The sequence below is a fragment of the Mytilus trossulus genome, chromosome 9, assembly GCF_036588685.1.
Source record: "Mytilus trossulus isolate FHL-02 chromosome 9, PNRI_Mtr1.1.1.hap1, whole genome shotgun sequence".
Classification (NCBI taxonomy): domain Eukaryota; kingdom Metazoa; phylum Mollusca; class Bivalvia; order Mytilida; family Mytilidae; genus Mytilus; species Mytilus trossulus.
This window is the reverse complement of record NC_086381.1, coordinates 5,457,418-5,484,097: the sequence shown is the minus strand read 5'-3', so window position 1 is coordinate 5,484,097 and position 26,680 is coordinate 5,457,418. Positions and strand designations below refer to the sequence as shown.

The window sequence follows — 26,680 nt, the reverse complement described above, 5'->3', positions numbered from 1 at the left end:
CCTTGCAAGGTAAGCACATACCAAATATAGTTATCCAATTACTTATAATAAGAGAGAATTTAACATTACAAAAAATCTTAACTTTTTTTTCAAGTAGTCACTGAACCATGAAAATGAGGTCAAGGACATTGTACATGTGACTGACAGAAAGTTCGTAACATGAGGCATCTATATACAAAGTATGAAGCATCCAGGTCTTCTACCTTCTAAAATATAAAGCTTTTAAGAAGTGAGCTAACACCGCCGCCGCCGTAGTCGCCGCCGGATCACTATCCCTATGTCAAGCTTTCTGCAACAAAAGTTGCAGGCTCGACAATAAAATCAAGAAATAATTAAAAATTCAACATTTTTATTAACAGGATATAACAAAAAAAACTTTAACATGAACACATTGCATAACATCTTTTGAGAAAAGTTCAAAACAAAAATTGACACTTACCATATACAACAGTTGATAGAAAAATATGAAATATAGAATAAGTTGATGTTTAAGTACAACAATTAAATGAAAAATACATAAACTAAAGAACAATGAATCTAACATTTATACTAAAAAAAATCATAGTAAAGGAATTTTTCTTCATTTATTGGCTACAATTTTGTAATTTTTCTAATAAAAATGTAAAAATTGCCAAAATATTTGAAGTTATTTCAATTTTGATTTCTAAAAGTACTTAAAGTAGATCACTAATTGATTCTGATACTTATATTAAATGATAAATATTCTCAAAGCAAACATATATGATTTCAGGCATTAATATCTATTAAATTTGCTTTTATGCATAAATAGAAATATACCATCTTTTATGCATAAATAGAAATATACCATCTTTTATGCATACATAGAAATATACCATCTTTTATGCATACATAGAAATATACCATCTTTTATGCATATTTTAAGCATACATAGAAATATACCATCTTTTATGCATATTTTATGCATACATAGAAATATACCATCTTTTATGCATACATAGAAAAATACCATCGTTTATGCATACATAGAAATATACCATATTTTATGCACACATAGAAATATACCATCTTTTATGCATATTGTATGCATACATATTACATAGAAATATACCATCTTTTGTGCATATTTTATGCATACATAGAAATATACCATCTGTTATGCATATTGTATGCATACATAGAAATATACCATCTTTTATGCATACATAGAAATATACCATCTTTTATGCATACATAGAAATATACCATCTTTTATGCATACATAGAAATATACCATCTTTTATGCATACATAGAAATATACCATCATTTCACCTGTTTCTGTTGCACTCCTGACACTTTTAATGTAAAACAATTATAAAATGGACTAAAACTATAAAAGGTTGTTTTGCATTCATAATTCTGTTCAAGGATTAATTCACTAAGTAATGTTTTATCTAAGAAACGAGAAACAACAAATATAATGAAAAATAGCAGAAATCGTGTATTATCAATATAATTTCAATTGAAAAACTGTATCATATGAATAAATTTTGCTTAAAACACCTCTGCTATAGATAAGAATTAGTGCATTGACAATAATTTACATATAAAAGTACTTCTTAATGAAAAATATCAAAGCTCAATAATTGTATTATAAAAGTGTTGCACTCATGACATAGAATAAATAGCCCTATTGGAAAAATAAAATCTTTTTCTGTCATCTTTTTTACAGGAATCTAGTCTCATATACTGCCTCTTCAGAAAAATAAAGTAAAAGTTTATATTGAAGTGATTGTTTTTGACTGGTAACTGTCAAAAGTCAAAATGTTTAACTTCTGGCCATGTAGGGTATGCCCATTAAATTGGCTCTCACAAATGTGAGCTCAAGCAGTGACATATTTGTTTGATTGGACAAATAAGAAATTGTTTAAAAGTTTAAATATCTTTCATACATACATTACAATCCTTGAATTAAAAATACACCATTCTATACAATTTGGTCATTTTGTGTGTTGCACTCCTGACAGGGTACTACACTTTTTGAGTTGAGAAAAAGTGACCTCACATGCCTCAAATGTTTCATCATTATTGGAAATTAAAGGTATATACATTGAAGTTATTGAAACAACAGCTGCCTTTTGGTATAAATCTTTTCATTTTAAAAAGCAAGACTTTGAAAAGTATATTTTTTTATGTCACAAAAAGGTGTTGCACTCCTGACATTTATAGCATCATTTTCGAATGCCAATTCATTATTTTGAAAGATACATTGTGTATATCTTAGATATTTGGTATACAAGTGCAGAATATCATGACACATGATATGATGTACCTCAAATCATCCAGACTGTCTGTAAATTAAGTTAATTGGCCAAAAATGCTGTGCCTCATTTACTTTGAATTTCTCCCTTATATATGGTTAAACACTTCAATTTTGGCAAATTTTTACTAATTACAATGAATTATAAGGACATTCTTAACCAGAACCCAAATTTTATTGGAAGTATTCTAAATATTGTCTATCAGATGAAAAATAATTCATTTATGTTAATGATGACTTTGGGATACAAAATTTAACAAAAATATGTTAAATTTCCAGTAACATGATTAATGTCTAAAAATTTATATTTAGAATACAAGTTGAAGTTAAACCTAAATATTTTCTTATATCTAAAAGCTACAATCAATCAATTTCTGCATTATACAAAAAAGTTCATATTTTTCATTCCATTTGACAAGGTTTGTTTCTTTAACTATATAAGAAAAAGTATTATTTTCATTTTCAACTTTATTAACAACCATGAGTTTCATTCCATCAGGTACTACAACAAGTCCTGCTATTTCTTCCTGGTTAAAGGATAGACCTGCCATACACTGCTGAAAACACTGCTCAGTAGATCGCTTCAAATGTGTAGCAAACGATACATGTGTTCCATATTTATTGTAAGATGATATGTCCACTAGAATTTTTACTTGCCTTTCTTCAACCGTATCTTTTAACAGAACAAGATGTGGTTTATGTGGCTCAAAGTACTTGTGTAATAAATAAGGCTTAACAAGGAAGTCTCCTGGATTTTCAAGCAAAAAAGACATATCAATATCTGTATTTGGATCACAATTTTTTGTGTTTTCAATGTCTGACAAGATATCGTTCCCTATAGGTGATGGAGAACGTGACCTTGACCTGGATCTAAAACCATTAGATTTAGGATGCAAAATGTTCTGACGTAACCGTTCTCTACCTTGAACTTGACCATTTTGATGTCTTAACTCTTCATATTCCAGCTGATCCTCATCACAACCATAAACTAAGCAGTGAAGGACTCCATTTTCTATTGAGCTGTTAAATGAAGGATTTGATGGTGGTATAACTGTATAATTGTCAGTCTCCCCAAAAACTGTTACATTTAAAATATTATCTATAAAGAATTTCATCATTAATTCTCCCATTGAATGAAACCCTTCCAGCATAGCATGAAGTATTGTCTGAATATCCAATGTATTAATCTGAAAAATGATTATTATAACAAGTTTTAATGAAAATTAAGAATACTGTCAGTATGTAGCACAGCGTGAGTTCATTACACAAATTAAGTACTTCAAGCTTGTTTGAAGTAACTGGAATCATTCTCTGAAATACTAAAGTAGTTATAATGTTACTGTCTATTTTGTTTCTACTTGTGTTTTTGTTATCTATCATACCATAATACAGTTCAGTGCTTTTACTGTAATGATTTTGATTGTGGGTATGTTTATGCACCGTTTATAAGTCATTTGATCATGATCAAAAGGGGGAAGGTTGAGATCTCAAACAAGAGCATACATACTGAAAAGTCTCACCTGCTGAACTGATTTTGAAAGCCTTAAAATTTTAAAAGGTCTTACTATTAAGAAAATAATCAATGATCCATGAGAATTATGTCAAGGTCAGACTAACAATACATGTACACCTTGCATTGATCTATATACAAAATACTGTAAATCTACAATGTATATAAACTAAATAGTATCTGAGAAACTGACCTAATCACCAGCTACAGGTCACCATGCATACAGCCTTCAACAATGATCAAATCAATACCAAATTGTACGCTATCAAAGGACCAGGGAAACAAAATGGGAAAGAATCTGAATTACCATCCTGGAACATTCCTCATTGACATAGAAAAAATAACTAGAGGCTCTAAAGAGCCTGTGTCCCTCACCTTGGTATACATATGTGAATATTAAACAAAAGAAGCAGATAGATTCATGACAAAATTGTGTTTTGGTGATGGTGATGTGTTTGTACATCTTACTCTACTGAACATTCTTGCTGCTTACAATTATCTTTATCTATAATGAACTTGGCCCAGTAGTTTCAGTGGAAAATGTTAGTAAAAATTTACAAATTTTATGAAAATTGTTAAAAATTGACTATAAAGGACAATAACTCCTTAGGGGGTCAATTGACCATTTCAGTCATGTTAACTTATTTGTAAATCTTACTTTTCTGAACATTATTGCTGTTTACAGGTTATCTCTATCTATAATAGTATTCAAGATAATAAACCAAAACAGCAAAATTTCCTTAAAATTACAAATTTAGGGGCAGCAACCCAACAACTGGTTGTCCAATTCATCTGAAAATTTAGGGGCAGATAGATTTTGACCTGATCAACAATTTTCTTCAGTCAGATTTGCTCTAAATGCTTTGGTTTTTGAGTTATAAGCCAAAAACTGCATTTGACCCCTATGTTCTATTTTTAGCCATGGTGGCCTTCTTGGTTGGTTGACCGGGTCACCGAACACATTTTTTAAACTAGATACCCCAATGATGATTGTGGCCATGTTTGGATTAATTTGGCACAGTAGTTTCAGAGGAGAAGATTTTTGTAAAAGATTACTAAGATTTACGAAAAATGGTTAAAAATTGACTATAAAGGGCAATAACTCCTAAAGCGGTCATCTGACCATTTCGGTCATGTTGACCTAATTGTAAATCTTACATTGCTGAACATTAATGCTGTTTACAGTTTATCTCTATCTATAATAATATTCAAGATAATAAACCAAAACAGTAAAATTTCCATATAATTACAAATTCAGGGGCAGCAACCCAAAAACGGGTTGTCCGATTCATCTGAAAATTTCAGGGCAGATAGATCTTGACCTGATGAACAATTTTTGAGGAGAAGATTTTTGTAAAAGTTAACAACGACAATAGACAACGGACGCCGGACGCCAAGTGATTGGAAAAATTAACAATAAGGACCCAAAATTATCTCTTTTTTATATAAATTTTGGTATAAAAAAAAATCTTCTTGGAGTAATTACCCCCAAACTCAATCCCAGCTTTCCCTTTGTGGTATGGAACCTTGTAGTACAATTTCAAAGAGATCTGTACACTTACACACAAGTTATTGTCTTGAATTTAGAAAAATGCTTGTTTGGGCCCCCAATTCCTAAACTGTTGGTACCATAACCCCCAAAATCAATCCCTACCTTTCTTTTGTAGTATTGAACCTTCTGGTAAAATTTCATAGAGATCCATTCACTTAAACTAAACTTTTTTGCAGTTGTATAAATCAAAGAGCTGAAAGCTCTGAAGAAAAATGACGCCACTGTCTCTAATATTGGGATAGTTTTTATGCAAGTCTTGATTTTCACATACCGTAATTTGTTTAACAATGCAACATGTCTCGTAAGCATATAATTGATATTCGTATATGTGTGTGTGTGAAGTGAAAGGTGCCAACTGGCTGGTTTTTTTTTAAAGACAAATGAATAGGTCAAGACTACCTGAATTGTACAAATAAATCCCGTGGAAAGGCTTCTATATTTCTCACTGGTACATAGGCTGAATCCGGGTCCATTCGCGCCCATTCACGTTTGCGCCAACTCATGTTCGCCCCCTTTCACTTTCACACCCTACATGTTGGCAACTAATCTTAATTGGTTTTGTGTTTAATAACTCTGTAAGCAAGTGTTTTCTTATAAGTATAATTGTTGTCATTGTCTCAAAATAAAGTGAGACAGCATTTTTTTTGTTGTTGAATAAATCTTAATCATGTTTTGGATAGCGTATTGTTAAAGATAATAATAATCCTTTCTAAATAAAGTGGTATTTTGTCAACGTTTTATTTAGCGTTGAATAACTCTTAATCATGTTTTGGTTAGTGTATTGCTATATAGATATAGGAAGATGTGGTGTGAGTGCCAATGAGACAACTCTCCATCCAAATAACAATTTAAAAATTAAACCATTATAGGTTAAAGTACGGCCTTCAACACGGAGCCTTGGCTCACACCGAACAACAAGCTATAAAGGGCCCCAAAATTACTAGTGTAAAACCATTCAAACGGGAAAACCAACGGTCTAATCTATATAAACAAAACGAGAAACGAGAAACACGTATATATTACATAAACAAACGACAACTACTGTACATCAGATTCCTGACTTAGGACAGGTGCAAACATTTGCAGCGGGATTAAACGTTTTAATGGGCCCAAACCTTCTCCCTTTTTCTGAAACAATAGCATAACATCACAACATATAAAAACATACGATAAAATATGGAACGCCACAACTGCCTTATGTTAATAATCAGCATTATACGCAGTGTTCACAGCATTATATGAAGTGATCACAGCATTATATGTAGTGCTCACAACATTATATGAAGTGATCACAGCATTATATGCAGTGCTCACAGCATTATATGCAGTGTTCACAACATTATATGAAGTGCTCACAACATTATATGAAGTGCTCACAACATTATATTAAGTGCTCACAACATTATATTAAGTGTTCACAACATTATACGTTTTTTGTTGTATGATGAGATTGATGTATGATGAGATTTATGAATGATGAGATCATTCGGTAAACTTCGTTTTTTAGCGGAAATTACCGAAAACATAATTGGTAAATTACGGTAAATTAATGCCCAGCAAACAAATTTAAACAGTTATCTATACTATTAAACGAGAAGACCTCATTTTGGGTGTCGCTTCTCTTCCTTCCACAATAAATCAATCATCATGCCTCTGTGTCCTATAGGTAACATGCATAGTCGCATTTGTCATCCATTCTTATGATTATTCAGATTGAGTTATTTTGGGAGAAAAATGACAAAAAAGGAGTCCGGAAATGATTCCGTCATCAGACTGACTTTTAGTCATAGATAAGACTTCCTGTTTAAAACATACACAAATGCAACCAATCGTATGATAGATAACAAAAAAATAAAAATAGATAAGCCAATCAGAGCGTTCTCCATGTCATGGTGTTTAGATCGCAAGAAGCACAACTATTATACCTCCTTAGAGAGGACAATTATTTTTCGCGTTTATCTACATGTAAACTACGATTATACTTCTTTAATATATAGAGAATCTCTGTATTATGTCTACTGTTTTTTCTTAAATGTTATAACATTATACTATTCAAGGGGTCATACCAGTTGCATTTATATTGAAAGCGTTTATCTACATGTAAACTACGATTATACTTCTTTAATATATAGAGAATCTCTGTATTCTGTCTACTGTTTTTTTTTAATGTTATAACATTATACTATTCAACAAATCAGGGCTCGACATTAACGTTTGTCCGATTGTCCGGGACAAGTGGACACAGGTGTCGGGCAAGTAGATTCACCATACTACTTGTCCGATGGGACAAGTGAAAAATCAAGGTCAGATAAAAATAGATCAAATTCAAGACTTATACATTCCCCAAAAATATGAATGATTGTTTTATTGATCATACTTGATGAAATAATTATTCATTGATTGAACCAGAGACATATAAAACTTGTATAATATGTCTCTGATTTAAAGTATTGAACATGCTGGCAGCCATTGACCAGGGGGATATAAGTAAGGGGAAAGAAACCAATGTTAATGTATCTTCTTAGTATAAGCTTCCTTGAATTAGGAGCACCTCCATATGGAGTTTTACCTAAACTTTTAAATATTAAATTAAAGTATGTTTCATTTGATTTTGCTTTTATGCATAACAATATATTAAAAGAGTTTTTATTTGATAAGATCTATGATATAAAAATTTATAAGATGAAAAATAAATAAATAAATAAAATCTAAAAAGGCAGATTTTTTAGTGAAATGTGTATGTACTTCATGATCATATATCAATGTATATACAAATCAAAATAAATTGTTAAAGCTTGTTTTGTCATCATCAATAAATTAAAAAGGTTTACTCATATACATGTTCAAGGTGGCCAGGTGTATTTACATCCTTGGTTTAACCCATACCACTACTAAAGAATGAATAGGTCCATAGGGGAACGTAGTGGTTTGGAAAGAAATGATGATTTGATGATTGACAAATGATAATGACATTGAGTCAGAGAACACAGTCTTGCAAAAAAACTTTCATTCTGAAATAATGAAATGTATTTTGATGTGGTATTCATATAACATTACAAAATGCTCCTTTTATTAGGTACAATCAAAGCCCAAGTGTTATTATTGCATAAATCATCAATATGTTAGATTTTCAATTATGAATTCGGACAAGTAAGTTAAGAGTTCGGACAAGCTGATTTTCTTGCCACTTGTCCGAAGGGACAAGTTAGAGAAAATATTAATGTAGAGGCCTGCAAATGGAAGTTTTTAACGACCTTGACTGGCTATACAGCCCTTGCACGGTCGGTTACTATTCAAGGGGTCATACCAGTTGCATTTATATTAAAAATAAGTAAAACATGTGACACAAGTACAACCAATCGTAGAGCATTCTCCATATCATGGTGTTTAGATCGCAAAAATCACAACTATTATATCCCTTAGAAAGGACAAATATTTTTCGCGTTTATCTACATGTAAACTATGATTATACTACTTTAATATATATAGAGACTCTCTGTATTCTGTCAATTCTTCTATATATTATTTATTGTTAAAATGGAAAATAGTGATTTGGCAAAAATGAAAGTAAGATAGAGATTAGAGGGAGGCAGGACCTTTTTCGGTGCGTCGGGATCGGGAGTTTTTAAGCTCGGGATTTGGGGATCGATCCTCACGGGATCCGGGAATATATTTTTCGATTTCGGGATATGAATTTCTTTAAAATCTGCATCTTGGGATTTCATGGTTTAAAGCCCGGGATTTCGCGATCAGGACCCCTCCGATTGACAACCCCTCAAATTAGCCTTAGTCGGTATTTGTTATTTATACATGATTCAAATCCTACCATTGACATGTTAATATTATAAGGCTCTCTAAAAAAAAAGCACTGATGGATTATCATAGAAGCATATTTTTTAGACTAATAATGGTCTATATATAAGCAGTTACATTTATTTCATGTTTGAAACGGTGCAAATTTTTAATTTGATTTGGCTTTTACCAAATGAAGCATTGTAATTTGTAGCAAAGGAGAAGAATAGTTGTGTTCGTAGGCCAGAAACACGAATATAATTGAATTTAGCAGAAAGGAAACAAATATCGAACTTTGAAAAAAGGGAGATACCTTTTATGTAATTCTCAATACATAATATCTTTTACAAAAAATCATTCTACAACAGTTCATAAGCTGTATATGTCCACGATTTCGCGGGTGTGTTCTAGTTATTATATATGTGATCATTATACAATATTTAAAACGGAATGAAATAAGTAAATTAAGAAGTATTATCAATGTAACCCAAGTTTATTCCACACCATGCAGGGCATTTTAAACTTATTTTGAGGATTAGTTTCACCATATTCACAACTTTTAAATATGTATATATATTTACTAGAACACATCCGTGATATCGCGGGTCTGTGACTGAATTAAAGAATATAACTATGCGTAAGCCTTATTTTAGTATTGGTATTGTCATCTGATAAAGTCATGCCGATTATAAGATGAAGTTTTCTCTGCTTTTAACATCTTTCTGTTTGAACCCGTCGACCTGGAACTTGTCACTTTAATATTGGTATTATTGATTTTGTTTGGAAAACAAAAATCTCTGGAAAGGACTATTTTTTAATCAACAGTTTTGTCCTTTATGAGTTATGAAAAAAATTGAATCTTTGATTCGCTGTTTTTACGTCTAACAAATTGAAAACTGTACATGCTGTACCTATACGCCTTATTTTAAGTCCAGATTTTTATTATTCGTATTGCCATCTTAGAAAGTCATACTGATTAAAGTACTACAATCGGGAACAATGTGACAATGATTGAATTAAGTAGTTTCAACCCTGTGATTACGACCCGTGTATATAGCAAAATCTTAAATACAGCGTTTCGTGGTACTCCTGTCAGATGCGGAACGTACAGATAATGTATTAGTTAACAGGTGAATATATTATTGGTATCGATTCGACCCGGAACTTCTTAATTATTGGCAATATTAATTATGTGGAAAACAAAAGGGTCTGGAGTGATGTTATTTTTTTTATCAACAGCATGGTACTATATTAGTTATATATACTCTCAGATCAGTACTTATAGTGTCTTTTTATTGTTGGGATATACAAGTACCCGCCCACATGCACGTTCACTCTATTTTCTTGTTAGATCATATGTATTTATATTTGTACCCATCTAATGAGTTAATATAAAAAAGAAGATGTGGTATGATTGCCAATGAGACAACTATCCACAAAATACCAAAATGACACAAACATTAAAAACTATAGGTCATCGTACGGCCTTCAACAATGAGCAAAGTCCATACCGCATAGTCAGCTATAAAAGGCCCCGATACGACCATGTAAAACAATTAAAACGAGAAAACTAACAAGCCTTTTACAACTGATTTTCATAGTTCGTTCTTATGTTGTTCTGTTACGCCACTGTCCCAGGTTAGAGGGAGGATACCAACATCCCGCTAACATGTTAAAACCCGCCACATTTTGCATATATGTGGCCGTCCCAAGTCAGGAGGAGCCTTTATTTCAGTGGTTGTCGTTTGTTAATTAATGTGTTATATACATGTTAGTTTTTCGATCGTTTGTTTGTACATAAATTAGGAATATTTTTCGTTTATCATTTCGGGGCCTTCTATAGCTGACTATCCGGTATGGGCTTTCCTCATTGTTGAAGGTCGTACTGTGGCCGTTTAGCTGTTTAAAATTTCTGTGATGTCATTTTGTCGCTTGTGGAAAGATGTTTCATTGGCAAGCATACCACTTTTATATATATATGTACCGTGCAAACTGACGAACAAACGAAGTAAACGTTTTATTCATCCCCACAAACTCAATTTTCATAAGAGATGATAACTTTCAAAGAAAATGTTAAACAGGGTCTTGAAAGGGTAAATTTTTCTATGAAAGTTTAAATTTCTATATAAGACTGCTGATCATATTTAGAAGACAATCTTAGTTCTTGCCGTGCTAAAAAGCTTGTAAAAAATGGAATAATTGATGTAAAGTTATGTTTAACACCTACAGTGAAATGCTTTACTTATTCATGTAAAAATGCCAAATTCTGAAATCGATGCCAAAAATGACTCTAACATGACATATATAAGCTAGCGTAATATGGCACCTATGTGTTATAGAAAGCTGACTGTTTTATTTAAAAGGTAATTAAGCTTTTTAAAACTGAGCACGGACTATAAAGTGGCACCTTGCTAAATTTCTTCAGTAGGAAATGAACTCGAGAATATATCATACAAATTTTCCTTTTTATTATTTAACTTACATTTTGCCATTCGTATTTCTTACGACGAACAGAACTACTTCAATCATTCACCTCTCAGTTTCATCTTTTCCTTACTTATTTCAATCAGTTTTAAATATTGTATGCTACCTTATGATAACATGATTTTAATAACTTTTTAAATTTGTTTGCTGGGCATTACCGTAATTTACCAATTATGGATTCGGTAATTTCCGCTAAAAAACGAAGTTTACCGAATGATCTCATCATTCATAAATCTCATCATACATCCAGCTCATCATACAACAAAAAACGTATAATGTTGTGAACACTTAATATAATGTTGTGAGCACTTAATATAATGTTGTGAGCACTTAATATAATGTTGTGAGCACTTCATATAATGTTGTGAACACTGCATATAATGCTGTGAACACTGCATATAATGCTGTGAGCACTGCATATAATGCTGTGATCACTTCATATAATGTTGTGAGCACTACATATAATGCTGTGATCACTTCATATAATGCTGTGAACACTGCGTATAATGCTGATTATTAACATAAGGCAGTCGTGGCGTTCCATAATAAAATATCAATTAGCAGACTTAACTCAATCAAAAAATATACTTTGTTTCATTGACCTCTTTCATAATGAAGTGAGATTCTGACTATTTTTTTTCTGTGTGTTGAATAAATTTTATCATGTTTTGGTTATAATAGTGGATTGCTATATTTTGGTTCCTATATTTTATTGTTTCGTTGTTTCAGATCAAAGGGCTTAAAAACAATTATCTTTTGTGTTTTCCCTTTAAAATCTTCAATGTTTTACTCATACCAAGCTATAAATACATTCAGTATTTACACCAAAGCAATTTAAAACAACAATCATGATTTTCCAATTATTCAACTTGAATTTGAATTAAAATTGGGCGCGAATGAGTAGAGTGCGAACGAACCTTGGGTGTGAACGTGCGAGGTGCGAAAGTGTATTGGGCGCAAACAGACCTGATACCACATAGTCTGAACCCCCTTCTCCCACAAAATATGAAGTAAATTAAAAACAAATTGTTCAGAGAACAATTGAAGTCTTTCCACTAGAAAAGATCTATTTTTCTATTGAAATATGAAAAATCAGTTTAAAATGTTAGTTCCTATGGCTTTATGACGTCCTATTAACCTATGACCTTGACCTCAATTTCAAGGTCACAAACCATGGACCTTGAATCAAAATATCCTAGGTCTTTAATATGTTTGGTTAATGAGTACTACCACTTGACGCGTAATTTTAAATGTAAGATGGACAAAAACTCCCTTTTATTGTATGCGCAAGAAAACTTCTTGTTTTAATAATTGTCTAATGGTTAAAACAATAGCTTCGTTGTTTACTTTTATACACAACAACATATTCACTTTGGTTTCGTTGTTTACCTAATATTCACTATGTACTTGGTAACAGTTATTAATTAATTGAATAGAAAATATTATAATAAATATTATTGGAAGCCGAATTGACGTCAAATAGGTGCCGATTTGACTAGATGCCAATTTAACCAGGTGCCGACTTGACTTGTACGTTTCAATTCCTCTGCTATCGTTTGCGGTATTTTCTTGAGAAAACCTATTTTCCATCATCAAAGAGAAGAAGAAACTGCTTGAAATGATTCCCGAACGCTTCGTGATTGTTAAAATAAGTTTAATTCACTCAAAAAACAATTTTAAAACTTGCGATGTTTAAACAGGAAGTTTCAAAAGCACTTGTAAAAGAAACTAGAGGCTCTCAAGAGCCTGTGTCGCTCACCTGTTACTGTATTTACTGATGTCGGTCATCTTGGTTGGTAGGTGGGGTCATTAGACACTTTTTTTAAATAGATACCATAGTGATGATTGTGGCCACATTTAGTTTAATATGGCCCATAGTTTTAGAAAAGAAGATTTTTGTACAAGTTACAAAAATGACGAAAATTTGTTCAAAATTGACTATAAAGGGCAATAACTCCTTAAGGGGTACTCTTACAATTTTTATCATGTTGACTTATTTGTAGATCCTACTTTGCTGAACAAAATTGCTGTTTACAGTTTATCTCTATCTATAATAGTATTCAGGATAATAACCACAAACTGCAAAATTTCCTTAAAATTACCAATTTTAGGGCAGCAACCCAATAACGAGTTGTCAGATTCATCTGAAAATTTGCGAGGGGATAGATCTTATTCTGATGGACATTTAAATCTTGAAAGATTTGCCCTAAATGTCTTAGTTTTAAAGATATAAATCAAAAACTGCATTTTACAACTATGTTCTAATTTTAGCCATGTCGGCCATTTTGTTTGGTAGGCGGTGTCATCGGACACATTTTTCAAACTATATACCACAATGATAATTATCGCCAAGTTTGGTTTAATTTGGCCATGTAGTTTCAGAGAAGAAGATTTTTGTACAAGTTATAAAAACTGACGAAAATTTGTTAAAAATTGACTATAAAGGGCAATAACTCCTTAAGGGGTTGACTGACAATTTTGGTCATGTTGACTTATTTGTAGGTTTTACTTTGCCGAACATTATTGCTGTTTACAGTTTATCTCTATCTATAATAGTATTCAAGATAATAACCAAAAACTGCAAAATTTCCTTAAAATAACCAATGCAGGGGTAGCAACCTAACAACGGGTTGTCCAATTCATCTGAAAATTCTACGGCAGATAGATCTTGACCTGATTAACAATTTTACCCCATGTCAGATTTGCTCTAAATGTTTTGGTTTCAAAGATATAAGCCAAAATATACATTTTACCCCTGTGTTCTATTTTTAGCCATGGCGGCCATCTTGGTTAGATGGCCAGGTCACCGGACACATTTTTTAAACTAGATACCCCAAGGATGATTGTGGCCAAGTTTGGTAACATTAGGCCCAGTAGTTTCAGAGGAGAAGATTTTTGTAAAAGTTTACGGACGACGGACGACGGACGCAGGACGACGGACGACGGACGCCAAGTGATGAGAAAAGCTCACTTGACCTTTCAGGTCAGGTGAGCTAAAAATTAACCGGTGAGAGTGGAAATCCGTACATAACATATATCACTATAGTACGACTTTTAAAGCAAAACAGTTTCATCCTTTTGTAAAACAGTCTTAAATATACCCATCACATTAATGTTTGAAGGGTCTTAAGCTTATTCAAACCATATAAGTCGGTATGAAACACCAAAACGGAATGATAATAACCGATTACGTTTTGTAGTTTACAAAATTCTGGACTGGTTCCTGTCAAACTACAACACTTTGTTCGACTGTAGTGGAATACAAACAGAAACCAGTTAGTTTGTAAACTGGTTCCTGGCTGATTACTACACAATGCTCATGCATAATGATAACACAAGCACATTCCAGTTTGTATTGAAATTAGTAAATACGAAACCAAGCGCGGTAGGCAGAGAAATCAGGTCGGCAGTTATGGAACAATGACTGCGTCATTTTCCAAAAATGAATCAAAATAAAACTAAAAACAATGAACAGAGTCAATAACAAACTTCTTATGAGATGTAGCGACTATTTATACTTTACATTCTATATGACCTACATGAGAGAAAGAGAAAGAAAAGAAAAACACATTTAACATGAAAAGACATAATGTTCGCATTAGAAATGATTATCAGAAGTTTGGTCTTTTCTAGAAGAATTTAAAAACATGTATAAACATACAAATACTTCAAATTGATCATAAAACAAAACAAAAACATATGTCAACATACAAACGGTCTCCCACCCCAAAAAAAAAGAATGTCAATTTAGTATGTTAGGCTTTGACTGGGGGTAAGTATTGTGGCAATATTGGAATTAACAGTTATTTAATAGCTCCCTTGTTAGCTTGAGAATATTTACATTTTATATAATTACTTTTGTTTACATGAAAACTTTCACCTGTGTTTATGTACACAATAACTTTACTCCATTTTTAAACCGGTTATCAATAGTTAAAGGTAAGATGGTGTTGGTTAAATTGCAAAACTTATTTCAAGAAAGTACCATTTGTTCATTCATTTTGTTATTAATTATATACTGAATTCACATTTAAGAGACAAATTGGTCTAGAACAGTAATAGTAAACAGCATGGCTGTAATGAATACTGATAATTACCTTCGAGGAAAGTACGAATTCTGGTTAATGTATTTTCATTATATAAATAATAACAAAATGACTTAACAAATGGTACTTTCTTGAAATAAGTTTTGCAATTTAACCAACACCATCTTACCTTTAACTATTAATAACCTGTTTAGAAAAGGAGTAAAGTTACAGTATGATAACGGCCTTATATGACTCTAAATACCATTATCGTGATTATTTTAAAAGAATGAAGAGTGTTTCAAGTTGATGAATTAACATGCAACAAATAGACCACTTTTAAGTTCAACCAGAAAAAAAATCTCCATTATGCATGCCTTTATGACGTCATTTACCAGATAGAGGGGGTTGCCTGTATCCCTGCACTATTTACGTTCATCAAGCGTCTTATTAATCGTCATTGTGCAGGATAAACTAGAAATAATGGTTGTTCTGTAGGTACTTAATGACAATTCCCTAATGACAGCAGTGCTGATTGTCAAATTTTTAGAATTCAATTTGCTGTATGATTTGTACAACATAGAATTCTAGTTTTCCAACCACTCGCTCAACATTGAAATGGAAGTGATGACGCCCCTAAACTCACAAATGTTGTTCACTAAAACCAGAGTTTTGGACGGAAATGCATCAAACTCAAAAGTTATCAATTGAAATAGAACGAATTGTGTCTCACGTTTCAAAAGTTACATTTGAATTTACACCAAAATTATGCCCTTACATCGGTGAGCTAAGTGTTTATTTTTTGTAAGTTGGTGTATTTGTGCTTCGTACCCATTTTACTGAGTTAAACCATTTGTAACTGATTCTCATAGTTTGTTCTTATGTTGTGCTGTAACACCACTGTCCAAGTTTAGGGGAGGGTTGAGCACTTTCAAACATGTTCAACCCTGCCACTGTCCCAAGTAAGGAGCCTATACGTAATTCAGTTGCTGTTGTTGGTTCATGTCTGTCATATATGTTTTTGGTAAATTATTTTGTATAAAATAGGCATTAAGTTTTCTTGATTGAATTATTACATGTTCTTCATGTGGGGACCTTTTATAGCTGGCTATATAATATGGGTCTTTCTCATTGTTGAAGGTCGTACAGTGACCAATAATTGATCTTCGTCATTTGAACTCTGGTGGATACTTGCATTGTCTCATTGGCAATCCTACGACATCTCCTTATTTTTATATTACTCTGATACTAATTTGATGAAAATTTCCAAATCTTCTGGATTTTTACCAAATTTAGGCTTGAAAGAAATAAAGTGTAGTAATCTAAAAAACTAAAATATTTTAGTCAGATATCATATTCATCATAACATTATAATAATAATAATGTTACAAAATGTGTTGACATAAGACCTATATGTTTCTAGTTCTGAAAAACAATGGAAACTCACCTTCTTTCTTTGTGTTAGTTGTAAAATTGAAATTGATGCTAATTATGACGTCAGAGAATGATATCTAATCTAACTATTGTTCAAAGTATGATACATTGTTATAACAGCCATTGCAATTTGGTAAATAAAGTAAAGAAAACAAAGACATGAACAAGTAAAACAGTCAGAAACAATACTGTATCCATGGTATCAAACTGTTATGTATATTAATAATATTTAATAATAATCATGATAATAACTGTTTTTAGCAAAATTTGTTAATTCTAATTACATGAATATGTTGATGACCTCATAGTAAAATGGCATTTCTGTACTTATCACAGTGTTTATAACCATAGTTTTCTCATAATATCAAAAAGAATCGCAAAATAACTATGTTTGATTTTTTTATCATATATCCCTCTTTAGAGTATTTTTTTTCTCAAGTGTCTTTAAGAAGTCCAATCATCCCCCCCCCCCCCCCCCCAAAAAAAAAAGTTCCTAAAGAGAACACTTCATTTCTAAGGATACTCTTTATTCGAATAAATGTGAATAATGTGTATTCTCATTGTAGTCCAACTACAATAAATAGACAAGAATCTAACATGATATATGATATATTCAACAACAAGAGTGCACATGCTGAAATGTCTCGCCTGCTTTACTGACCATTTAAATGGATTTAATGTTGACAGGACTTCCTAAACGATAAAGTATCACATAAACTTAAAATTATCAATGATCCATGAAAATGAAAATGAGGTCCTGGTCCGATAAACCAAGCCAGACAGACATGTACACCTAACAATCTCATTCCATACACTTAATATAGTTGACCTATTACATGTATTACTTATAGTATCTTAGGAAAAAGGCAAAACACAAAAACTTATCAGTGACCATTGAACCATGAACATGAAGTCAAGGACAAATGACACCTGCCAGACAGACATGTACACCTTAAATTAATTCCATACATCAAATGACCTATTGCTTATAGTATAAGAAAAACAGATAAACACAAAATCTTGCCATTCACCAATGAACCATAAAAATGAGGTCAAGGACAAATGACACCTGCCAGACAAACATGTACACCTAACAATCATTCCATACACCAAATATAGTTGACCTATTGCCTAAAGTATAAGAAAAAACACAAACACAAAACATTGAACAATGAACCATAAAAATGAGGTCAAGGACAAATGACACCTGCCAGACAAACATGTACACCTAACAATCATTCCATACACCAAATATAGTTGACCTATTGCCTAAAGTATAAGAAAAAACACAAACACAAAACATTGAACAATGAACCATAAAAATGAGGTCAAGGACAAATGACACCTGCCAGACAAACATGTTCACCTTACAATCATTCCATGTACACCAAACATAGTTGACCTATTGCTTAGAGAATTAGAAAAACAGACCAAAACACAAAAACATGCCATCGACCAATGAACCATGAAAATGAGGTCGAGGTCAGATGAAACCTTGCAAACTAACATGTACACTTTACAATCATTCCATACACCAAATATATTTGACATACTGCTTACAGTATCTGAGGAACAAACCTAATCATGCAACTTTTACCTTTAACCTTGATCACTGATACATGGACTTAAATTTGTCAATGACATGAATGATAGAGCTATGAAAAGTCAAGGGAAACATTGTCCCGCCAAAATTTCAATGGCTAATATCTCAAAAGAAAACAAGCATGGTGACCTTTATACTTTTTTTGGCTCTTTTCATTCTTTTATAAATCTCTTATAAATAAAGCTATTTATATATGCTGGTGTTTTATAAAGTTAATTATGTTTTTTGAAACTGAGAAGCCAACTCCCTTAACATTTGCTTAAAGGCCATAAGATAACTTGGCAGGCATCTTTTCCCAAAAGCTGTTGCCTTACCTCTCCAGCCTGTCTTACAATTGGAAGTACATCAGCAATTCTGCTTGGTAAAGTGGTTGATGAGTATGGTATATTATTCCCAGCACCTTGCCACACATCTTTGTGAAAACCATCATAAAGAGTCATTGGAGCAACATTATTTTGAGGGGTCATCTAAAATACATATTGACAGATTGACAAATGATTGAGGGGTCATCTAAAATACATATTGACAGATTGACAAATGATTGAGGGGTCATCTAAAATACATATTGACAGATTATACATCAAATTTAATGATTTTTATTGCTTGAAACAACGAAACAGGATATGCTTACCCTTCCTTGGCACCTTTTATCACCCCCAGTTTTTGGTGGGGTTTAATTTGTGCTACTCAGTCTTGAGATTTAATTTTATTGTCTTTCGGTTTTGCCATTGAGTTTTCAGTTTCTCTCAACTTATGAGTTTTGAATGTCCCTTGGAATCCTCGGTCTCTTTTTTAATATGTATGTACTTGTCTTGTACCTAAGAGAATCTAACTATATGTCTATTAGTGCATATATGGAATGCATATTTTTTGCTCATTAATCATGTTAATATTCTGTCAGCTGAGCCAAGCATACATCTGTAGTTATTATCTTAAATCCTGATCCTGATCCTAGGGTAGCATTAAATGCAATAGCAGCTTACAAAAATTTACAAATAAACAAACTTTGACAAGTGATTTAGGAAGGAATATGAGGGTTTAAATGCAATAAATGGATCAAACATAAACTATATATAGACAATTTTAGTCATGTTTTAATTAAGTACATGAAGTAACAAATTCATTTTGATGAAAATCAGAATCTTTTTGATGTACGAACATGAATCAATGGTGAAAGAAATAAATTTGATTGGTTTGCATAAAATGTTGTTCCTTTGAAATAAAATAGATCAGTCTTCAATGCTTTCACTTTGTTTCTGATATGAAATCAATTGTCTATAATTTTGAATGTCTATATACTTATCAATAAAAAAATGTTGTTACCTCAACTTGTTCCAAATTGGAAATTACTGATGATGAGAGCAACTGTTTCAAAACCCTGACGACAAAATATTCCTTTTGGCAGTTTGGAAAAATGAAAGTTTTTTTCTCCCTTAGTCTTATTTTTCCTTTTTGATGACGTATCAGCCTCATTTCCCCCTTCATCTACAGTGACAATGTTCCTGGGGATACCTGAACTCATACTTTGTGAAAGTCATTCTAACTTAGTTATACATGACAATTACCTGAACAAGTAAAGCTATTCTCAAGTTTGCCATAACATCTGCAAATAAAAGCCATTTCTGAGATGGTACTGAATGATAATCTAATTCTAAATATAGATGTTGTACTGCAGGTTTTGATGGAGCACAGGGCCAATCAACCTTCAAAAACTCATCAGTGTCTATAACTGGATTTACTTTTCCCTCATCAACTTTTTGAAAGCATATTCCAGTTATCTCCCCTGTTACATTGTTGTCCAAATAAGAATTTCCTAGTGACACACATGGTACTCTTCCTCCATTTCTAGATATAAAATAAATATAATTAACTTATATTGGAAAGCAAAAGTCACAAGCAGACAATTTATTTTAGAAAATAGACTCAACAAGTCCATGCCGGGACACTTTTTGTCACATTTTTAGCATATATATATAATATTGAGTATGATAAAGTTTTGCTCAATATCGAAGGCAGTACAGCATGTAAGGTGATCCAGAGCTATTGAAATCTATATGGGATTTTTTTACTTGTAGCTGATACATTTTTTTCTTAGTTAAGATTTGGTATAGATTATACATAACAATTGTACATGGAAAATCCATTTTTTTGTGATAGAAAGAAAATAACAAAATAGATTTTTCAAGATAAAATAAATTTTAATATGAGAAGATAGCTCTTATAATGTGCTGAAAAGAAAAAGAAAGAATAGGGTCATGAGACTTGTTTCTTGTTACAAAACAAAATAGGAAAATTCATAACACATTCCTTCATTTATAAAAGTTACATTATCTGAGTTATCTCCACTTATATGGCAAAAAATATTTTGTATTTGTAAATAACCATGATAACAGTCCAAAAATATGATAAAGCACATGTAATTTCTTCATTTACACAATGTAGATGAAAAGTGTTATAAATGAATTAATTTCTTCTCTCAAAATTTGCACATTTCATAGAACACTGTAGAAGATGTACACAGACCAATTGTTTTCTGCTATTTTACAATCCAAGATGGGGAAGACACCCAATCTATCTTAAATCATTAAAAATCTCCAGTTTAATCAGGTCCTCATCAAAACAAAAGAACAAAGTTCCCCATGTTGCACGTATTATATCTGACGAAAGAACTTTTAATAAATGTTTAATTTTGGACCCTTTGGACAATAATGTGAACCAATTTGAAAACGGGGCCCAAAAATCAAAAAAATTAAATAGAAGGAGAGATTTGGCATATCAAAGAACCCGGCCCAATAGTGAATACACTTTGTAAAAACAAAATTATGAAATCAAACTGAGTTTCATACACCTTATCGCTATTTGTCCGCCATTACTAAATATCACACAGGTTCCCGTAAAATTTTGACGTCATAAAAAAAAATATATGACGCCACAATGGAAAAGAGATTGTTGTATGCGTCAAAAGGTCAAGCGGCCGGGTATGAGGTTTCAAATTTTAGAAGAAAAAAAATCTGGATCCCGAAAATGGTCAATACCAAAATCCTGTGCTTAAAAACACTTGATCCTGGAGTCCAGATAAAGGTCCTATCCCCCTCTTTAATTTTACAAATGAAATAAAAATATTTTCTGAAGATATCAGGAGGCTGATGTTTTAACGCAGATTCCTTATTTTGAGAACAAACTATCTAAACATGCTAATGCATCTTTATGGACGAACTGGTACTGTGGCGAACTGGATGTGTGGCCGAAACGTCTCGAAAACTTGGGAGAGCAGTAAACAGCCCTGCTTGTTAACTCAGCTCGGAAGTCAAAACTTCAGTTCTTCACATTTAAACTCTTGAACAGCAGGCTTCATATAAACTCGATGGTAAACAGGGTAGACAGGCCAAGGAACACTACACCATTTGGGCGACTGGTCCATTTTTGATAGGTTACTATGTGTACACATGAAGTTCCTGCAAATAATCTTTTCAATAAAAAAAAAAGTGTATGACGTCGTGTAATTTATTGCCGTTAGCAAACCTTTTTTTGAATTGGCGATAGTCGCACTTTCGATCCCTCTCTCTCTCCGCCATATTGAATACTAGGTTGTTTCGGCACACAGCTACGTCGGCCATACTTCGTTAAGTTTCAGACATAAAGTTGTATGGGTGGTTTATCTTATTAATATTTTTTTTGTAAATTGAGGAGAAATATATAATAAACCTCGTTATTTTGCTTTTTTAAAGAACAGGTTAGACACAACATTATTTTTTTCTTACATGTTTATTTCTTGCAATCCTTAAAAAAAACATATAAGTTCCGTACATTATTGTCATTATTAAATTGAATTACAGCATAATGTAATAATATGTTATAATTAAGAAGATCAAATCTTATTTCTGTTATCTAGACATTTATGTATATAAGAACTAGTCACATTCAGAACTTCAAGTTAGGTCCAAAAATGAACTGTCTCCTGAATTCACCTTATTAATGCTCCAAACCTCACTATACATCTACATAACATCTACATAATACTTCTTAACTTCAATATGTTGAAGATTACAAGAAGGCACATGCTAGGGAAACAAATTAAAACTAAACATATTTACAATAATTGCAAGAAAAAACATTTTTTTTAAAATGTTTGTATATAGTTAAAAACATGGTTTGATTTAGCAATACATATGTGGTTTTGCACCAGACTTAAAAGCTTCTAAGTCTGGGCTACAGGCTACTTGGTATGGTAGGGTATTCCACAACCTTATTGTTCTAGGAAAAAATGAATACAAATGATAGTTTGTGGGAGAGAATGGCTGTATGAATTTATGTTCTTTAGATGGTATTAGGTATGTATTTACTGGGATGGAGACTAATTGGTGTTGAATTTTGTATAGCATGGTGACGGATGCAAGATTTCCTCTTTGTTGTAATGTTGGCCATCTTAGATGTTCAAGCATGGCTGTTACACTGCTTTGATAGCTGTATTGGTTGAGTGTATACCTGGCAGCTCTTCTCTGTACCATTTCAATTTTATGTATTTGTTGTTTCTGCCAGGGGTCCCAGACGACACTACAATATTAAATTTTTGGTCTTACGTATGTTTTGTAAGCCAGTTCTTTTGTTTTTATGCTGTTAGTTTTGACGTTTCTTTTTATGAATCTCAGTGATGCATTTGCTTTGTTCGTGATGTCATTTATATGAGAATTCCATGTCAGATCGTTTGTAATGGAAACGCCAAGATATTTTGCTTTGTTTGTTGATTTTAAAATATGATTATGTAATGTGTATTTATAGATGATTGGTTTATGTTTTCTTGTTATGTAGATGATTTCACATTTGTCTGGGTTAAAGGACATAAGCCATTCTTTCTCCCATTGTTCCAGTTTATGTAGGTCTGATTGAAGGGTGTGACAGTCATCTAATGATGAGATTGTTAGATACACAATAGTGTCATCTGCAAAGAGGCGAACATTACCTTTGAGGTTATCTGGCATGTCATTAATGTAAATTAAGAACAGGCATGGCCCGAGAACAGACCCTTGGGGAACGCCTGACAATACAGGACAACTATTTGATGTGTGACTGTCAACCACCACTGTTTGTGATCTATGCGATAACCATGCCTCTATCCAATTTGTTGTTTTGTTATTTATTCCCATGCGTTTCAGTTTTAGGATAAGTCTTTGGTGGTCCACCTTATCAAACGCTTTTGAGAAGTCCATGACAACTACGTCAGTTTGTTTACCGTTTGCCATGTAATCCAGTATTTGCTGTGTAAAAGTTAAAAGTTGTGTTTCACAGCTAACTTTTGATCTAAAACCATGCTGCAGTGGATATAGTAAATCGTAAATGTCTAGATGTTTCATTATGGATGATACTATTATATGTTCTAGTGATTTACTAAGGATACAGATTAGAGAGATGGGCCTGTAATTTTCAGGTTTAGATTGTGCTCCCTTTTTGAAAACTGGTGTAACCAAGGCCTCTCTCCAGTCGTTTGGTACTGTGCCTGTATTTACTGATAAATTAAACAAGTCAGATATTATAGGTGAGATTTCATGATGAACTTCTTTTAGAAAATGAGGTGATATTTTGTCTGGACCAATAGCTTTTGATGGGTTTAAGTTTTTTAGTAATTTAGATGTTCCTTCTGGGGTGATGTTTATTTGCTTCATTTCAAATTTATGTGTTGCTGATTTTAATGATTTTAGTTCACAAATGTGAGATAATTTCAAAGGTTTAGGTGTGGTAAATGCTGAGTGAAACTGATGGTTAAGTGCTTCAGCCTGATCTTGGGGGTTTGTTTTTGTGATACCATTTACCTTTAGTGGTGATACACCTATATTTTCACTTTTTTGTTTTTTTATGAATGACCAAAATTTTTTGCTTGGTTTACTGTCTTTCAGTTTACTATCTTCGATTATAATGTTTTCTATGTAGTTCCAGTACGATGTTCTAAGCTTTTGTTGTACTTGGTGTTTTAAGGATCGGTGCTTTTTGATAGTATCCGATTTTTTATCTGATTTTGTTGCCTTTATTTTCTTATGTATTCTGTCTCTTTTTCTTATTAGTCTCTTTATTTCTGATGTTAGCCAAGGAATATCTTGTTTTTGTTTCATTATTTTTGATGGAATATTTTTGTCTGTTATTTCTTGTATTTTGTTTTTGATCAGTGTCCACTTTTCTTCTGTGGTGTTATTAGTTTGTGTTAGAGAAAAGTATTCGTCTTGGAATTTTTTACTTCTGTGCGTATTTTGTCCCAGTCGGCTTTTTTGTATTGACTTATTTTTCTTGGTGTTTTCTTTTTTCGACCTACTGTGATGTTCATTTCATGGAAGACAATGTCATGGTCTGATGTTCCGAGACTTGGTAGTGTTTTTATGTTTTGTACAAGTGAAGGCTGGTTAAGGTAAAACAGATCTAGTGTGTTTTCCTGTCTTGTTGGTATATGTACAACCTGTTCAAGATTATGATCATTCATGATATCAAAAAAGTTATTATATGTATTTGTAAATTTACAATTTGGTTTCAGTTCTTGTTTAACCCAGTCATATTTAGGGAGGTTGAAATCTCCAAGAAGCCAGATATTACTGTGTGTTGGTATTCTCTGTAATGATCTGCTGAGTTCAGTGACACTTTCAGTGTCATTTTCCTGTGCTTTATAATAAGCCCCAATGTAGATTGATTTTAGTCCAATTATATCTACTTTTGCCCATAGTAATTCACAATTTGTGTCCAGTTCTGGTTGTTCTGATGACAAGATATCAACTGAAATTGATAAGAAGACACCCCCTCCTTTACGACCTGTCCGGTCTTTACGATAAATACAGAACAAGTCTTTAGGGAAGATTTCAGAGTTACATATATCTGGTTTGACTTGGTCAATAACTTGATGGAGGTCAGCTACTTTTGATTTTATCGACTGACAGTTTATATTTAATATTGTGAGACGTTTGTTAGCCTGTTTTGCTGTTGTTTTAGGCTTTTTGGTTGTTTTGAGAATAGGTTTTGGAGATGATGTTGCTTGAGGTGGGTCTAAAATCTCAGAACATGATGATGCATCTAGATTTAGAGAGTCAAAAATGTTTGTGTCCGACAGTGTGTCGAGTGATTCAAAAAGTCCACCTGAATAGTTGGGTAGTGCACAGCGAAGACAGTACCAAATGTGTTTACTGTTCAATAACATGTTATATGTCTCATTTCCTACTCCTTGACAAGATGTGTGATACCATTGGTCACAACTATCACACATAATTCCTTTATCCGACCAGCATACTTCTGTTTTACAGAAGCCACAGTCATATTTTGTTTCATTTAATGTTGGACCTAGATTTGGATTTATATCCAGTGATTGATTTAGTAGAAGTACACATAAGTATAGTAGTGTTAGTTTTCTATATTTTTATATGATGATGAGAAAACTTTCCGGTGTTTTATACTTTCAAACATAAAGAATGTATTTTTTAAGTCAAATAAGTCTAGTTTGGTGTTGATACAATATATACAATAAAGCACTGAGATTGGACCTACTATAAATGAATCAAATAGCTTTTCTAAAAGTTTACAAGAATTATTAAAGTATAATTGGTGAAAAGCAATCCTATAACATCTTATAATATTCCTTCTGTATCATTTGGAAAAAATAAAGAAAACTAAAACTGCCAGTGAGGTCACAAAAGGAAACCCCCTCACACTAGTACAATGTACTGCAATACTATAAGTAAAAAAGACTGTCTATAAAAATTGTCAAAGAAGAAAACAGAGCCGAAACAATTTCCAGACTTCTTGGAGTCCATTTTCCTTGAAAAACAACTTAAAGGATAATATTTACAGCTTAATGTTTACAGTTTTTATCGACTGAACACAAACATTGCTAAAAATCATTATTGAAGGGCCTTAATTAACTCTAATAAGGAATCAGCTGATGAGTTCGTCCATTTGACGGGGTTGAAGATCTTGTTAAGCTGATAATTTTTGCTGCTTTTAAGTTTCTTTCAATCTATTGATCAGTATTAT

At 32.4% G+C, this 26,680-nt stretch overlaps 1 protein-coding gene across 1 annotated transcript; it reads right to left on the bottom strand.

Annotated features, from left to right (window-relative positions):
* Positions 1 to 838: 838 nt before the first annotated feature.
* Positions 839 to 22,313, bottom strand: LOC134685019 (uncharacterized). Its single transcript, XM_063544366.1, has 4 exons — positions 22,202 to 22,313; positions 20,245 to 20,524; positions 18,994 to 19,146; positions 839 to 3,466 (listed from the first exon to the last, which is right to left on the bottom strand). The coding sequence occupies exons 1-4, from the start codon at positions 22,294 to 22,296 to the stop codon at positions 2,630 to 2,632; spliced, it is 1,365 nt and encodes a 454-aa protein (XP_063400436.1). The 5' UTR covers positions 22,297 to 22,313; the 3' UTR covers positions 839 to 2,629.
* Between the last annotated feature and the right edge of the window lie 4,367 nt (positions 22,314 to 26,680).

Coding starts and splice junctions, on each gene's coding strand:
- LOC134685019 (XM_063544366.1), bottom strand. CDS start 22,296: ATGGCCGACGTAGCTGTGTGCCGAAACAACCTAGTATTCAATATGGCG. Junction 20,525..22,201: donor TATCGCCAATTCAAAAAAAG/GTTTGCTAACGG, acceptor TTTTATATCTAG/AAATGGAGGAAGAGTACCAT. Junction 3,467..18,993: donor TTGTAAGACAGGCTGGAGAG/GTAAGGCAACAG, acceptor ATCATTTTTCAG/ATTAATACATTGGATATTCA.